Raw genomic sequence first — 15,645 nt, forward strand, 5'->3', positions numbered from 1 at the left:
AGGCCCGACCCCAGACACCGTGGCGGCCCAGGAGCAGCAGGGAAGAGGTGGGAACCCGGGGCGCTGGGAGGGGAACCTGGGTGGGCCAGGTGCCAGCAGCCTCCCGCCTGGAAGACGTGAGAGGGGTCGGGCCTCGCCAGCGACCTCCGGGAGACTGACGCCCAGCCTGGAGCAGAAGCCCGAGGTGAGGTGAGGGCGAGGGAGCGAGTTCGGAGGTGGGCGCAGGTGCAGCCGAGCCGGCGCGAATGCAGCCAGAGCCGAGCGCCGACCGAGGGAGGATGCTGGAGGGTTCACGTGTGCAAGAGGCCGGGTGCCCGTGGAAGGGACAGAGCCCGTGGGCGGGCAGAGCCCGTGGGCACAGAAGAGAGACCATCGAGCTCTGGAGAGCAGGAGTCGGGCCCCACCTGGAGGAGGCGGCTGAGCCCGGGGGTGCGTGTGGGAGCTGCGGGCAGGGAGGAAGGCGCTGGGCCCGGGAAGCCGGGCCGAGGAGGACTTCCGACGGCCCTCTGCCTCCTTCCCGAGACACGGGACCGTCCACTCCGTCCGCGCCCGGGTCGCCCCTCGGGTAACGTCCGGCCGCGGCCTCCGGGAAGCCGGCGTGGAGGACGGAGGGCAGAGGGTGGGCGCGGAAGGCCGGACCGAGCGGGGCGGAGCTGGGCGGAGGGCGCCGGCCTCCTCCCCCTCCTCTCAGGTGACAGAGCCCGCCGGCCCCCGCCCCGCCCCACCGCATATCCAGGAGGCCCGGCCCACCCCGTCCCCAGCCGCCAGCGCCGCAGCGTCCGAGTCTCCGCCGTCGGTGCGAGCCAGGACCCGAGCCCCCTCGGTGCACTGCCGCCCGCTATGGCCGCCGCGGCCGCCCCCCGCAGCCTCCTTGTTCTCCTGCAGGTGCTGGGTCTCGCCCTAGCTCAGATCGTAAGTCCCAGGGCCACTCCAGGCCGGGTTCAAGGGCGCGGGGTCTGGGGCCCGGGATTCAGGATGCGGAGTCTGCGAAGGGCTCTGCCCACGTCGCATCCTCCACGGCCGCCGCCTGGCCCGAGGGGGCGCCGGGGACGGTCCGAGGGTGCAGAGACTGCGCGAGGCTCGGCGCGGTGACAAACTATGAAGAAGCCGGGGAGCCAGAGGGACCCTGTCCGGAGATGCCCGACCCTGCCCGGGACAGGCGGCAGGGCCGGCCCCCGGCGCTGGCAGCCCCGAAGGCCCAGGTGGCAGCGAGGACAATGGTGCCCATTCACGGCGCTGCGTGCCTCCGCCCCCGCCGCTTCCCAGGGGGCGCCGGCTCCAGCCAGACGCCGCTGTGTCCCCGCGGCGGCCTCTCTGACAGCTACCAGCCGCGCGCGCCGTGCGTGCGAGAATCCGCGGGCTCTGCGGGCGCTCACTGGGTCCCGAGCGCAACCGCGGGCACCGTCCAGGCGTCGTCTGGTGCCAGGTGCGGTGCGCAATTCGCCTGCTGGGCGCCAGTGTGTGAACCACCGAGCCCCGGAGGGCGAGGGCGCCTGGCCTGCCCCGGACCCCGGACCCCAGACCCGCAAGGGGCCGCGGTGCTGGGGAAGGGGCCCTCGGCGTGGGAGGGGAGCAGCCTTTCCGCCCTCCCCCCAAGTGCGCTTCCTTTCCCCCTGGCATCCCCATTGCCCACCGGCTTTCACCCTCACCAGGGGGACGGGAAAGGGCACCCACACACCCTGGATACCCGTGGTTCCTCTAAAAATAACAACACTGATGGCATTCACCGAGTCTGCTGGGTACCCCTGGCATCCCGGCTGGCGCTGATTCGAGCCGTCAGCATCCTCTGGCTCTCGCGTGCGAGACAGCGCGAGGGCCGCCTGGCACGGCGGAGGCTGCCGGGTAGACCCGGGAAGGAACTGGCCGTGCCCCGCGCGCTCTCTGTGCGCCCACACTCGCACCCATACGCTTTCTTTTCTTCCACTGCACCTGGGACTGAAACAGTATGTGCCTCTCAGTTCTGGGAACTCGGTGAAAGAAAGCACTTAAAGAGGTGCAGCTCCGCGGACCCAGCAGGTTCTCCGAGGGAGGTGTAGCCCTAGGACCCCGCTCCCAGGGTGGGCTGCCTGCACTGAGGGCTGCACCCCTATGTGTACTTCCAGAGAGGGCCGCCAGGAGAGCCGGGGCCTCCAGGGCCCCCGGGGCCGCCGGGAGTGCCAGGATCCGACGGCATCGACGTGAGTCTCTAACCCGGGAGCCGCGGGGGAGGAGGCTGCGGACAAAGGCGGACTTTGTGCGCGGGGGGGATTGGCCGTGGGGGCTGGGGTGTGTGTGGAGGTGCAATGCCTGCTGTCGCCGGGAGGCGGCGCCGGCCCGCACCACAAGGAGCACGTTTGTTCTGCGAAAACCTCAAAACCAGCAGTGGAGAGCGGAGCCCGCGGCCACCGCGGGCGCACAAGGCACGGCTGTTCCCGCCTGCCCGCAGCGGGGCACAGCGAGGCCTTATCCGCCGCCTCTCGGGGCGGGAGATGCCCCAGTCCCTCGCCCTACCCCGGACACGTCTGGGCGCTTCTCCAGGGCATCTTGGGAGCCGCGGCCACGCCGCTCACCAGCCAGGACCACACTCCTGTCTCTCGGCTTGGCCTTTTCTCCCCGATTTAGAAACAGGGCGGCGGCGGGGAGGAGCTTTCGTTGCCCCCCGGCGCGGTGAGGGTTAAATTCCTCCCGCTGCAGGCAGGCCCCGCCGGAGGTCGGCTCCGTGTTTACCGTCTGGACAGACTCCTATTCAGCCTGGTGCCCCACTGCCCAGACACGGGACGCTGGGCCTCTGCCAGCTCTGTGGCGGCTGCAGGCCCAGGCCCAGCAAGGCCCGGGGGCCCCTCTGGGGCTGACTCTGACTACACCGAGGGCCTCTGGCACCGGGGCGAGGGCTCCCTGCTGCCCCGGGAACATTTTGAACTCACCTCCGAGAGGCGCCCTTGTCCTTGCCCGGTGATGGAGTCACCTGGGATGGAGTCGCTGCCCACCGGGCTCACCTGAGGCCCCACCCTTGCTCAAGCCCGAGGTAGCCAGAGGCGCCCCCCCCCCCCATTGGGGAGGTCTGGCCCCCTCCTGGCTCACCCAGTGGTGCACTGGGTAACACCTCCAGCCTGGCTGGGGGGGTCTCCATGCCCTTAAGACTTTGAGTTTTTTGGGGGGATAGCTGAACAGGGGGCTACTTTCCTAAAACGTGCAAGGCTGAGGGGTGGGGAGCAGAGAAGAGGAGCATGAGGAGGGGGCATTTGGGACTGGCCAGCGTGAGCCCATCTGTGTCTTGTGTCTTCCAGGGTGACAAGGGACCTCCTGGGAAAGCTGGCCCTCCGGTGAGTGCTTTTCCACTTTGACCTCTGACCCTCCCAACCTTGCCCTCCTCCCCTAACATCTGCCCCATCCCTGTGTTTCCAGGGACCCAAGGGAGAGCCTGGCAAAGCCGGGCCAGACGGAGCGGACGGGAAGCCAGGGATTGATGTGAGCTGACGTGGGTGTGGCGAGTGCGGGTTAGGGGGTTAGGGTCACCTTATTGACTCCGGAGCTGGGCTCTGGCGCCTTCGTGGATCTCTTAGAGCCTGGCAGCAGGAGGGAGACTCTTGAGCTGTGAGCCCCACGGGAGGCTCACACCCACCCCGGAAGCGCTGCATGCCGGGGGGGGGGGGGGGCTGGAGGGCTGGGTGCATAGAGGGGCCTCTCACCTGGTGCAATTGTCCTGTTCAGTCACAGCCCTCGCGACTGAGTGTCCCATTTCTGGCCTCCAAGGATCAGCCTGAACACACTGGATTGCGCTGTCCTCGGGGGCCCTGTCCTTCCCCACCCCCACTCCACCCCCTCACTTCCAAAACCACACAGCTCAGGAGAGGAGCTGATACCACAGGGCGCCCACCTCTGGGCTCCCAGACACAGCCAGCCCGGGCGCTAGGAGGACAGCCACCCTGCAGGGTGGGGATGGGGGGTGGGGACACACCCTCCTGGCCCCGAGCCAGGAGGAAGGAGAGGCCCCCAGGAGCCGCTGCAGCCCTGCTGGCTCCAGAGGTGTGCCTAGGGCTGGGGTCAGCCCCCAGGGTGCCTCCAAACCCAGCTGCACCCTGCGGAGAGTACCAAGTACCTTGCCTCCTACTGGCACATCGGTTCTCACAGAAGACACGTGTGCACGATGAACCCATTCTGAGGATGAGTAAACTGAGGCTCAGAAAGTCAACGATGGTGGATCGACCTTCCCGACCCATGTCTAGATGGCCTGGGCTCCCTGACGAGGAGCTGGGAGCCCTCGGCCGACAAATCTTTGGGCCGGGTTTCTCATCTTGCCCAAGAGGCTGATTGTTCTGCCTGCCTGCTAGGGTGACTGTGCACACAGAGGACAGAGGACGGGGTGAGGGAGGCCTTTGCGGGCTGTGGTGAAAGGGAGCCTGGGCCCTCCCAGCAGAGGCCGCCGGCCCCACCCTCCCTGCGGTTCCCCAACCTCCCTCCATCCTGCCTGCTCTCTCTTCTGCAGGGTTTGACTGGAGCCAAGGGGGAGCCCGGGCCCATGGGAGCCCCTGGAGTCAAGGTGAGTGCAGCTCCGGGGGACTGGCATGGATGAGCTAGGGCTGAGGTTGGGGGTGGGGGGCGGGCTTCAGCTGAGAGGAGCAGGGACCCAGGAGACCCCCGGCTCTGAGCCTCTGCCCTTCCCCTTGCAGGGCCAGCCTGGGCTCCCCGGCCCTCCGGGCCTGCCGGTAAGTACAACCTGCAAGGGCTCTTGGGAGGGAAGGCAGGGAGGACCCGACCAGGAGCCATGAGCCCAATCTCCTTCCCTTCTGTTCCAGGGCCCTGGTTTCGCTGGACCACCTGTAAGTCTGTGGGGACAACAGAAGGGCTTCCAGAGGACTTGCCATGAGGGGCGGGACGGCGTGCCAGGACCGTGTCAGGGATAGGGCGACGGTGGTGGGGAGGGGGGCCAGGCCAGCCCACTCTGGTGCTATGCGCTCCGTCTGGAATTCTCTGGTCCTGTGAGCCCTAACCTGTCTGTCTGGGGTTGGTCAAAAAGTCCCAGTGGGAAAGGGGGCTCTGGGTGCCTGGCCCCACCTGCCTGCCCAGGGTGGCCTGAGCCTCCGGGGAATCTTGGCCAGCCACATCTCTGCTCCCCAGGGACCGCCTGGACCTGTCGGCCTCCCTGGAGAGATCGGAATCCCAGGCCCCAAGGTGAGCTCCACTTGACCCCCTCTGCCTCGGGTGTCTGAGCTGGTTAGCGGAGGGGGCATCCCAGAAGCTCCTGGGCCTGCTGATGGACACCAAGGGACTGCTCCAGCCTGGGCCAGGAACCCCTGCCACTGAGCCAGGCCTACCATCGATAGTTTAGGTCTTGATCTCCCCAGCCTGGTGGCTCTCAGGAGGTGCCCTGGAGGGCAGTTGCGCAGTGCACTGGCAGGAAGTGGAGGAGGGAGCGTGGCTGCCTGGGGCAGGGCTGGCCAGAGATATGATTTGGGCCCCTCTTGCTTCAGGGGGATCCTGGACCAGAGGGACCCTCAGGGCCCCCAGGACCTCCTGGGAAACCGGTAAGTGCCCTCAGACCTCCTCACGTGCTCCTGGGGGAGGAGCAAGCCTGGGATGGAGAAGGGTGAGGTCCAGCTCCATCATCAACAGTCTCCTCTCAGGGCCGCCCGGGGACCATCCAGGGCCTGGAGGGCAGCGCAGACTTCCTGGTGAGAGGCGGGGTCTGGGCCCGGCTCATTCCGGGAGGGAGGCTCAGGGAGAGGTGGGCCGGGGCTGCAGTACAGAGGTCCGGCCAGGGGAGGAGGGGGAGGCTTCAGGAATTGACAAGATAGGGTGGCACTGCCTAGGGGCCTCCACCAGGCCACTGACCCCAGGGCTCTGTGGCGTTGTCTTTCCAGTGTCCAACCAACTGTCCTGCGGGAGCGAAAGGGCCCCCTGGGCTACAGGGCGTGAAGGTAAGAGCTGCTGGCCTGGGTCTCGGGAGGGTGGAGCTGCTGATCCGGAGGGGACCTCATGCTGACCCCTCTCCCCTTCAGGGGCACCCGGGCAAACATGGGCTTCTTGGTGATCCTGGCCGCCAGGGGAAGCCGGTAAGCATGAGGGCCGGGGGCCGAGGGAGCGGGGATGTGGGAAGAGGGTCCTGTGCCCCCTTCACCCCTTGCCCCTTTCTGTGGGTTCTGGGGTGGCCTTGAGCTGGGACGCAGGAGGCACCCCTTGTTGTCAGCCTTGGGGTCCCCGACTGTAACTGGCTCTGCGTGCTTTCCAAGGCTCCCTGCTGGCTGCTTTTGCTGGGAGGGGGCAGAGTCCTCCCCTGTCTGCCTGCCTGATGTCCCTCCTTGCCCCGTAGGGCCCCAAGGGAAATGTGGGAGCCTCTGGAGAGCCAGGCATCCCCGGACCCCCGGTAAGGAACGTGTGCCCTGTGCCCGCTCGCCCTCGTCCTTGGAGCTCTTCCCGGAGTCACTCCCTGCCGGGCCTCGGGCCTGTACAAGAGTCACCTGTGTCCAGCTGTGTCCAGCTGCTGGGGGGAGAGGGAGGCTGAGGCTGTCAGGAATTAGGGGACGGGACCAAAGCTACCAGCCTGCAGGCCAGGCCAGGGTTCAGGTTCTGCCGTCTGAGTGACACCTGGCGAGTTCCTCTCCATCCGTGAACACCACTGCCCCATGGGTGCCGTCCAGGTTATGCTGCCCACCTCACATGGGGCAGTGGCTGGGGGGCGGTGTCAGAGGAGGTGCATGAAGGGGGCTTGCAGTCACTGTTGCTGGATTTCTCTGCCTTCACAGGGTCCGCAGGGCATCAGAGGCTACCCAGGCATGGCGGGACCCAAGGGAGAGATGGTGAGTGAAACCAGGATATGCCCTGGCCAGCCTGGCAGCCTCTGGGGTCCAGCCAGGACAGACTTCAACCCTGTCTTCTCTCCAGGGTCCTCAAGGGTACAAAGGCATGGTGGGCTCCATCGGCGCTGCAGGGCCACCGGTAAGCCTGCTCCTCTATCCACTGCCAAGCTGGGCTCCCGCGGCTGCAGACTGTGTGAGGCTCCCCCGAGCCCATGGGACCTGAAGCCGTTTGTCTTCTTGCCAGGGTGAAGAAGGCCCACGGGGGCCACCAGGCCGAGCTGGGGAGAAGGGAGATGTGGTGAGTCCCGAGGTGCCCCTTGTCCAGCCAGGGCTCTGGGGGTGCTGGGTGGCACTCAGCTGCACCCAAGGCTGGTGTGGTGTGCGCATGTGTGTTTGTGTATGCATATGTGTCTCCGTGTGCATGTGTCTGTGTGTGCATGCATTTCTCTGTGTGTACATGTGTGTATGTGCCTGTGTGTATGTGTGTCTCTGTGTGCATGCATGCATATGTGTGTGTTTCTGTGTATATGTGTCTGTGTGTCTCTATATGTGTGTACATATGTGTATGTGTTTCTGTGTACATGCGTGTGCATGTATCTGTATGTATATGTAAGTATGTGTGCATATGTGTGTCTGTGGGTGTGTGTATGTATATCTCTATGTGTGCATATATATGCTTTTATGTGTGTGCATCTGGGCCTGTGAGGCTCACTGCTGGCATGTCCAGAGGCCACTCAGCCCCAGTTCCAACTTGGAGAGAAGCCGGGGGATCCAGTCCATGGTCCCAGGGTCAGACAATGAAATTCCAGCAAACCAGTCATGAGGCTAATGAGATTTGGTCCAGAACCCGGATCTCTTCCCTCTCTTACTTCTATTTTTTAATTAATAGCCCTTTTGGCAGAAAAAAAAAACAGCATAAAGTACACTTAATTATTTTTAGGTTTTAGTTTTTCAATGCAATTTTAAAATACACAGAAAAGTAGAGAGAATGCTGGGAGGAACCCCTGGGCCTGCCTCCCAGGCCCATAAATGTTGCCACTGTGCCATACTTGCCTCATTCGTCTGCCTGTCCCCCCGTCCCTCACTTGTCCTTGCTTTGCTCTGATGCTTCAAGCAAGGCCTTCCCATGCTCCCATTTCACCCCAAAGTGCCTCTCTCTCTATCTCTAACCAATAAGGCCAAGGCCTCACATACTCAGCATTGTCACAGCTCGCAGAAGAAACCACATCTCGTTACAGCGTCAAATAGCCAGTCTGTGTCCAGTTTTTCCCAGGCATCTCGAAATGCTTTTTCATGGTCCTTGTTCAGGTCAAGACCCACTGAAAGCCCACTGATGCCTTTGGCTGCTGTGTTTCTTTACCCAACAGGAGCTGGGGTCTGAGTGGCCAAGGTCTCGGCGGGTGCTGGCTCACACCCCCGGATCTCCCCAGCCCAGCCTGGCTGCTCAGTGCTGACCTGCCTGGTTCTCCTACAGCCCCTGCCCGGGGCAGCCACGGCCAGGGGACCCTGGGAGCCAGAGGCGACGGTTCCCGGCCGATCCCCCTCTGCACAGGCAGACGGGGCTCAGCATCCTGAAGGTGACCTGAGCTCTACTTTGCAGGGCAGCCCAGGTGTTCAAGGACCCCAGGGGATCACAGGCCCGAAGGGAGCAGCCGTAAGTGCCAGAGGCCAGGCCCACCTGGGGAGAGGTCACGGTCCAATTTGTGAAAACCCCCAGAGGAGGAGCCTGGGCTTGCAGACTGAACCTCAGGAAACACCCCCCCCCCTTTTCTTAGTTTCTTCTCCTGTGACTAGGGGGTGCTACCTTGGAGAGCTCATGGGAAGCCCCTAGCAGTCTGACACCCTGCCCTCCAGCACCACCCTCCCCCGTAGCCAGTGGGCTTCCCTGAGACAACCAGACCCACGCCCTCCCTGCGTACTGCAGCTGCCATGGGGTTAGGGGGTGGGGGGAGCGGCTTGATCCCATGCATCACCCCAATGCGAGTCTCCCCTGAACTTTCCCTCCAAGCAGGGCCCCCCAGGCATCAACGGCAAGGATGGAACCCCAGGCATACCTGGCATGAAGGTAGGAGAGGGGTCAGCCTGGGGGTGGGGAGGGGGGGAGGCCAGGGTCTCTCCTCCCATCACATCAATCCTGGGGCTGGGGCCTGGGATCCTCCAGGGTGTCACAGACAGGGCTCTTCCTGCCTCTGGCTCTTGGTCTCCCTCCTTGCATTTGGATGTGAGTCAGGGACCCTCTGGCTGGAGCTCTGACTGTTCCCCATGCTTCTCTGTCTCTCCAGGGCAGTGCAGGAAAGGCGGGGCGGCCAGGGAGCCCAGGCCACCAGGGCCTCGCAGTAAGTACTGGGGGCAGGTTGCTCCTCCTCCATCCCCTTGGCCTGGGAGAGGCCAGGCTCGCTGTGGCCCGCCTCCCCACAAGGGCACTAGTGGTTGATGAGGTCTAAATCTACACCCTCAGGCTCTTGACTGTGTGGTCCCTGAGTTAGGCCTCATCATTTGGACGACTGCTGGGGGCTCTTCTTGGACCCTTCCAGTCCTCCATGTTGGCTCAGTGGAATCTGCTCATTGCCCTGTGAAAGCACCTTCCATGGCTCCCATTACCTCCAGGAAAAAGTCATTCAATCCAGGCACTCAATGAATAGCTGCTGAGTATCGGGGGTACAGTAAGCGACAGGGATACGGTGATGAACAGGACAGAGGCAACCTTACCCTCCCAGCTCGTCCGAGAGTTCAGTGGCTGCTGCAGTGTGGCCCAGCCTTCCCCTCCTGCCCCATCAGCCACTGCCCTTCTTGGTCCTCTCCCATTCTCCACACTGCCAAGGCTTTTCTCCCGGACCCTTGCTGGGCTCTCCGCTGGGCATGGCCTTCCCTGCCTTCTCTGCACCTCCGGCCCATCCAGCCCATGCTGGAGCCCGGCCCCTGGGAGCTGCCCCACCCCCACTGCTGGGGCAGTGCCTGGCAGAGTCTGCAGTCAGACACACGTGTATGCACGTGAATGTGCACACATGGCCCCATGTGCCCAGGAGCACATAGGCGTGTTCACCTTTTCCCCACGGAGCGCAGGCCCTGGCAGGCTGCTGTTTTCTGCAGCCCACACCTCCTGGCTCAGGGGTGCAGCCAAGTTCTGACACTGGGGCTGGGCCTTTCAGTCAGCTCCCCCAGGGAAGAGGACCTGGACTGGGGCGGGGAGGCAAGGCGGCAGGTGCACAGGGCTCCCCCGTGCCAGGGCAGAAACCAATGCCAGCTTCTTCCTGCAGGGTGTTCCAGGCCAGCCCGGGACAAAAGGAGGTCCTGGAGACAAGGTGAGGTGACCCCAACTGGGGGTAGAATTGATCTCATCTGTGCAAGGCAGCCTGAAGGCCCAGGCCCACCCAAGGCTCAGAGACACGGCCTGAGCGCACAGCGCTGGGGCCTAAGTGCCTCTCTCCTACTCCTCACCCTCTGGCCCTCAGCCTGGCTCAGGGGAGCTAGGGTGGCCCAGCTTCGCAGCCACAGGAGAAACAGACAAAAGACACTCAGTGGAGCCTAGAGGTCTCTGCCTGGAGCTCTCTCCCTTCCCGACTTATTTGGTTCCAGTCTCGATTTAGGGGTCACTGGGCTTCTCCCAGGCCACACAGGCTGACCTGTGACCTGTGTTTTCCTGCAGGGTGAGCCAGGCCAGCAGGGCCTCCCTGGATTCTCTGGTCCCCCTGGGAAGGAGGTAAGTGTCCCTTTTACTGACTCGAGGTTCCTGCTTGGCCTCAGGGCTTTGCACTTGGCCCTGGACCATGGCGAGGCCGTCGGGTGGTGCCCTAACCCTGGGCTGTCCAGCGTTAGTCTGGGCTCTGCCTTGATCCACAGGCCCAGGAAGGGCCCCGTTCCCTGTGTGCAAGGCAGTGAGGGTGGGGACTGGAGCTGTCACTGGACGTGAGCTCTCCAGATGGCCAGGCTGACTTCGCTCAGAATGCAGCAGGCAGAGTCATTCATTTCATGGACACCCGGTGCCCGAACTGTGCTTGACACTGAGGGAGACACGGGCTCCTACGCAGTGGACAGGACAGATAATGAAATAAATAAATAATGGCGGTTGTGGAAGGAAAAGGCCAGGGGCCTGGGAGTCTGTGATAGGGGGTCTGCGAGGTCTTCCCTGATGAAGCCAGGAAGCTGAGGCCCAAGGTGGGGAGGGCCAGGCAGGGAGCGGAGGAGGTGTCCTAGGCCCCCTGCTTACCAATTTCTTCTTCCGCCAGGGAGAGCCGGGACCTCGAGGGGAAATTGGTCCCCGTGGCATCCTGGGGCAGAAGGTAAGTGCCTGGCACAGCGGTCCCTTGCTGGGGCCCTGGCAGCAGCTGGCACTGCTGGTGCAGGATCTGGGTCTGCTCTGGCCCCAGCACCTGCCAGGTATTGCCCAGTCAATGAGGTGCGAGGCCTCAGTGTGTGGTGGAGCAAGTGACCCCTGCTGGGGACAACAGGAGTGGAGGGCACCCAGCATCGCAGGTTATGGAGCCCTGCTGCAGTGCGACCTCCTCTTTCCATTTCAGGGTGACCAGGGTGAGAGGGGCCCCGTGGGGCAGCCAGGCCCTCAAGGACGCCAGGTGAGAGCAGGTCGCTGAGGTTGGGGGGCGGGTGGGCAGCACATCCCCGGCCCCTCCTTTGATTTCCCTTCTGGTTTCTTTCCTCCACAGGGCCCCAAAGGGGAGCAAGGATCGCCGGGAATTCCAGGGCCCCAAGGCTTGCCGGGCATTAAGGGTGAAAAGGTGCCACAACGCGGCTGGGAAATACCTGGCAAAGGCCCTAAGGCAGATGGGTGGGGTTGGGGGGGGCGAAGAGCTTTCTCTGTGGCCCTGGGGGCAAGGCGGAGTTGGAGAGGGGGATGAGCGGGGACTGAGAGAGGGGAGCTCGCCAAGCTCCTCACTGCCCCCTCTCTTCCAGGGCTCCCCAGGGAAGACCGGGCCCCGCGGCGGAGTGGTGAGTCCTAGTGCCCGCGTCTCCGCTGTGCAGGCGTCGCGCGCAGGGAGCCTGGGGTTCGCAGCCTCAGCTTCCACCCGGCTGCCACCGCGCGTCTGACCCCGGTGCTCTCTCTGCAGGGCGACCCTGGCGTGGCAGGCCTCCGCGGAGAGAAAGGCGAGAAGGTGAGAGTGCGGGCTGGGGCGAGCGGGCGGGCGGCCGGCCCAGGTCCTCCGTGCATGACCACGGCTCCTTGTGCCCGCAGGGCGAGTCTGGAGAGCCGGGACCTAAGGGACAGGTGAGTCCCGTTCCTGACGCCCGCAGTCCTGCCGCTTCCCCGGGACCTGGCCCCGGGACCCCCTGTCCCTGCACGCGCCCGCTCACCACAGCCCTGCGCCCGCTCCGCAGCCAGGAGTCCGTGGAGAACCCGGCTACCCCGGCCCCAGCGGGGATGCGGGCGCCCCCGGCGAGCAGGGCTACCCCGGGCTCCCCGGACCTCGAGGAATGGCCGGAGACCGCGGCTTACCAGGACAGCCCGGGAGACAGGGCGTGGCGGTGAGTGGCCCCCCAAGGCTGGGAGTCCCCCGAGGCTGCCCGGGAGAGGCTGGTGTGAGTGCGGCTGCAGAGCCCCGGCAGCCAGAGGCTTCCTCGCTGATGGCGCCCCTGCTCTAGGGCCGCGACCCCAGTGACCAGCACATCGTGGACGTGGTGATGAAGATGATGCAAGGTGAGGGGGCCGCAGAGCTCCTGAGTCCGGAGTCCTGGGGGCTCCTTCCTGGCGGTGGAACCTGAGATAACTCACCCTGGACCTCGACTGCTGTAAAACGGGGGTGGGGGGGGTGGGGAATGGGGGAAGGTGGGGCTCTGTGTCTGCACTCCTGGGGCCAGGGCCATCAGCTCTGCTTTCCCTGGGGTTCCTGGGCTGACACCTCCCTCCCTCCTTCCCTCCCTCCCTCCTTCCGCCCTTCCCTCTCTCCAGAGCAACTGGCAGAGGTAGCTGTGAGTGCCAAGCGTGAAGCCCTGGGTGCTGTGGGCATAATGGGCCCACCAGGACCCCCGGGGCCCCCTGGGTACCCAGGCAAACAGGGACCCCACGGACACCCTGGCCCTCGGGGCATTCCTGGCATCGTGGGAGCCGTGGGTCAGATTGGCAACACTGGGCCCAAGGGTGAGTGCTGCTCTGGGGCGGGAGTGGGGCTGGGTGTGGGGATTTGGCCAAGAGAGCCCTGGCAGGGGGCTCATCCCCTCCCCAGGAAGTGACACAGCTGCTTCCCCCCATATCCTCAGGAGAGACACATTCCTGGGCCTTCTCTCCCAGTGGCACATCCATGGCAACTCGTGTACCCTTGGATACTTTGGGTTTTGTTTGTTATAAGCTGCTTCCCGGTGCCCCCAGCCCTCTTTCCATGGCAGGGGAGCAGTGGTCAGAGCAGTAGAGCAGGGGGCGGAGCCCGGGCTGTGAGGCCAGACTCTGCCACTCTGCTGTCCTGGCCCTTGGACAGTTTCTTGTCAGTTTCCCTGGGCCTTAGGTGTATCATCTGTAACCAGGGGACACTGGCACTGCCAGCCTCTCAGTGTTGGAAAGACGGTCACCTTCAGCGGCAGCTGACATAGAGCTTGGGGGGGGGGGGGCCCGCTGGGGAGGGGCCGGCACTCACCGGCCCAGAACAAGCTGCATCAGCTTCCACCCCTCTCGGGGCCTGCGCCCTCATTTCCCCTAGAATGCGGGAGCACACAACGGTGGCTCAGTGTGGAACAGGAGTTAACTGCACACAGAGTAGGGAAAACATTTTCCGATTGTGAGCAACCAAGGCTCCCTCTTCTGTCTACAGGCAAACGAGGAGAGAAGGGCGATCAAGGAGAAGTGGGACGTGGACATCCCGGTATGCCCGGGCCCCCCGGGATCCCAGGTGAGACCCGAGCCCTGCCCAGCGCGCACCCCGCCGCCGTTCTGTCCCGCAGCTCAGGGAGTAATGACCACAGACCCCCAGGTCTCTCCTGTAGAGGCCTCCCCAACACGCGACCCTCAGACACCCTGCCTCTCCAGCCCTCTGGAGCCCTGGCGGCTGGCACTCCTGGAGCGGGGGAGGGGCGTGCGCGCCCTGGACTCAGCCTGGGGGCCTGAGGCGCAAGCGCAGAAGCTCCTTTCCCCAATTTGAAGAATCCCCCACCCACCCACCGAAACAGGAGAAGGCCGCCATGTCTGCACTTTGTCCCTTTGCAGGACTCCCTGGCCGCCCTGGCCAGGCCATCAACGGCAAAGATGGAGACCGAGGGTCCCCGGGGGCTCCAGGAGAGGCTGGCCGGCCTGGCCTGCCGGGGCCCGTGGGGCTGCCGGGCTTCTGTGAGCCGGCGGCCTGCCTTGGAGCTTCGGCCTACACGTCTGCCCGCCTTGTAGAGCCCGGATCCATCAAGGGGCCGTGAGCACGAGGCCAGGACAGAGCCTTCTAAGGGGGAGTGAGGAGGTCCCCTCCGGGTGGACGTGCACCCCAGCCCGCGGCCCAGGAACCTCACTTCCCGGGGACCTTCTGAGTGGGACCCAGGAGTCTGAAGAAGTGGAATATTCTAGAACATGGGGGGAAGGGAAGGCATCGGAGTGCACAGATGAGGCCCATGGTCAGGGCCAGTGTCGCTGGCGAGTAGAGCTCCCAAGGCAAGTGGGAGGGGCTCTCCTCCTAGAGCCCTGCTCCTCCGCTGTTAGCAGAACAAACATCCCCCAGCCCTGCCCCGGGCTCTGCCAGCCAGCCATTGCATCCGGGAGCAGGTGGACGGAGCCTCTGCTGCGCCCTGATCCCGCTGTCACTCTCCGAACATACTGGGTGACTGCTGGTGAGCGACGGCCCTGAGGGGGCCTTCCTGAGCCAGCGCATGGGTTCCTTCCTGGCACCCAACTGAGTATTTAAGCACCCAGCGCCCTTCTCTCTGGCGTTGCCCCCCCCCCCCCCCCCGCGAATTCACTCAGGCTTTTCTGTAAATAAAAGCCCCCAGCTTGGGCACAAACCAGGATGTGTGCCGTTGGGCTCGATTTCCTGTGCGCTGGGGCTGGCTGCCCGGGCAGGTGGTCAGGGGGCCAGAAGGGGAAGGCAGGGTGTGGGGGGAGCCTGGGCACCGAGGCAGGATGGTGACCTCCTGGGTAACTCCGGGCAGCTGTGGCAGGGGCTCAGCTGCGCCCCATGTGCCCCAGGATAGCAGCCGGGATGTCCCCTGGGAGTCATTGCTGCTGTGTGCCAGCCCTGGGGCAGGAGCTGCTGCTGCATGGCTCTGAGAGCTGCTCCCTTCCAGGCTTCCCCTGTCTGTGACAGGGACCTGGCTGATGCAAGTCCAGCGGGTTTGGCTCAGATCTGCTCTGCACCCCTCGTGGCTCCTGGCCCAGGGCTCCCTAGGCCAGGGAGGAGTTTCAGAGTTCTTTGCTTCATTAGATTTGGGCCTACGTTGTCCTGGATGAGGTGGCTCTGCAAGCCCAGCCCTGAGGCTGAGGCCCTCCCACAGCTGACCCTGAACTTGGCTCCAAGCCAGCACATCAGCAGGAGCAACCCCCTCCCTTCTACCTCCCCCTCAGCAGGCTCTCCGATGTTCTGTCGTTGGGAGGCCTGGCCCCCTTGCTTGGCCCCAGTGCCTGAAAGCCTGGGCTGAGAGAGCCACGCTGCTCCTAGGGCCCGCCTTTGTCCCCTCTGCCACTTTCCCTGAGGCTGGGTCCATTGGAGGCTCGTGCGGTCACTTCCCATTCCTCTGGGCTCAGGCGTGTAAAGGGGCTGATAGGAGACGCATTCCTATGGACAATTCCCTGGGGGTGCCAGTCTGTGGGGTCACTCACCAGTCTCCCACTTGCCTCTGACCTCCCCTCTGTGCCCGACTCTGGTCCGGCCCACTGCAGCTGTGCCAGCTCCTGGCTGTGCCTTAGCTGGGCTTCAGCACACAGTGCCTGTTGCTTGCCCCTTCCTTTCCC

The 15,645-nt window shown here is 64.5% G+C and overlaps 1 protein-coding gene across 2 annotated transcripts; it reads left to right on the plus strand.

Annotated features, from left to right (window-relative positions):
* The first annotated feature begins 723 nt into the window (after nucleotides 1-723).
* COL9A2 (collagen type IX alpha 2 chain) lies at nucleotides 724-14,703 on the plus strand. 2 transcript variants are annotated; one of them, XM_070076995.1, is made up of 32 exons: nucleotides 724-912; nucleotides 2,103-2,177; nucleotides 3,267-3,302; nucleotides 3,385-3,447; nucleotides 4,466-4,519; nucleotides 4,650-4,685; nucleotides 4,776-4,799; nucleotides 5,098-5,151; nucleotides 5,451-5,504; nucleotides 5,604-5,651; nucleotides 5,841-5,897; nucleotides 5,979-6,032; nucleotides 6,290-6,343; nucleotides 6,723-6,776; nucleotides 6,862-6,915; nucleotides 7,021-7,074; nucleotides 8,377-8,430; nucleotides 8,788-8,841; nucleotides 9,059-9,112; nucleotides 10,034-10,078; nucleotides 10,423-10,476; nucleotides 11,003-11,056; nucleotides 11,294-11,347; nucleotides 11,438-11,509; nucleotides 11,685-11,720; nucleotides 11,840-11,884; nucleotides 11,965-11,997; nucleotides 12,108-12,254; nucleotides 12,372-12,426; nucleotides 12,679-12,867; nucleotides 13,532-13,609; nucleotides 13,924-14,703. In XM_070076995.1, the coding sequence occupies exons 1-32, from the start codon at nucleotides 841-843 to the stop codon at nucleotides 14,121-14,123; spliced, it is 2,067 nt and encodes a 688-aa protein (XP_069933096.1). In that variant the 5' UTR covers nucleotides 724-840; the 3' UTR covers nucleotides 14,124-14,703. The 2 variants fall into 2 exon arrangements, with proteins under 2 accessions (XP_069933096.1, XP_069933097.1); XM_070076996.1 differs by lacking the exons at nucleotides 724-912; nucleotides 2,103-2,177 and adding an exon at nucleotides 2,380-3,004.
* Nucleotides 14,704-15,645: the final 942 nt, after the last annotated feature.

Source organism: Oryctolagus cuniculus, chromosome 7, assembly GCF_964237555.1.
Source record: "Oryctolagus cuniculus chromosome 7, mOryCun1.1, whole genome shotgun sequence".
Taxonomy (NCBI): domain Eukaryota; kingdom Metazoa; phylum Chordata; class Mammalia; order Lagomorpha; family Leporidae; genus Oryctolagus; species Oryctolagus cuniculus.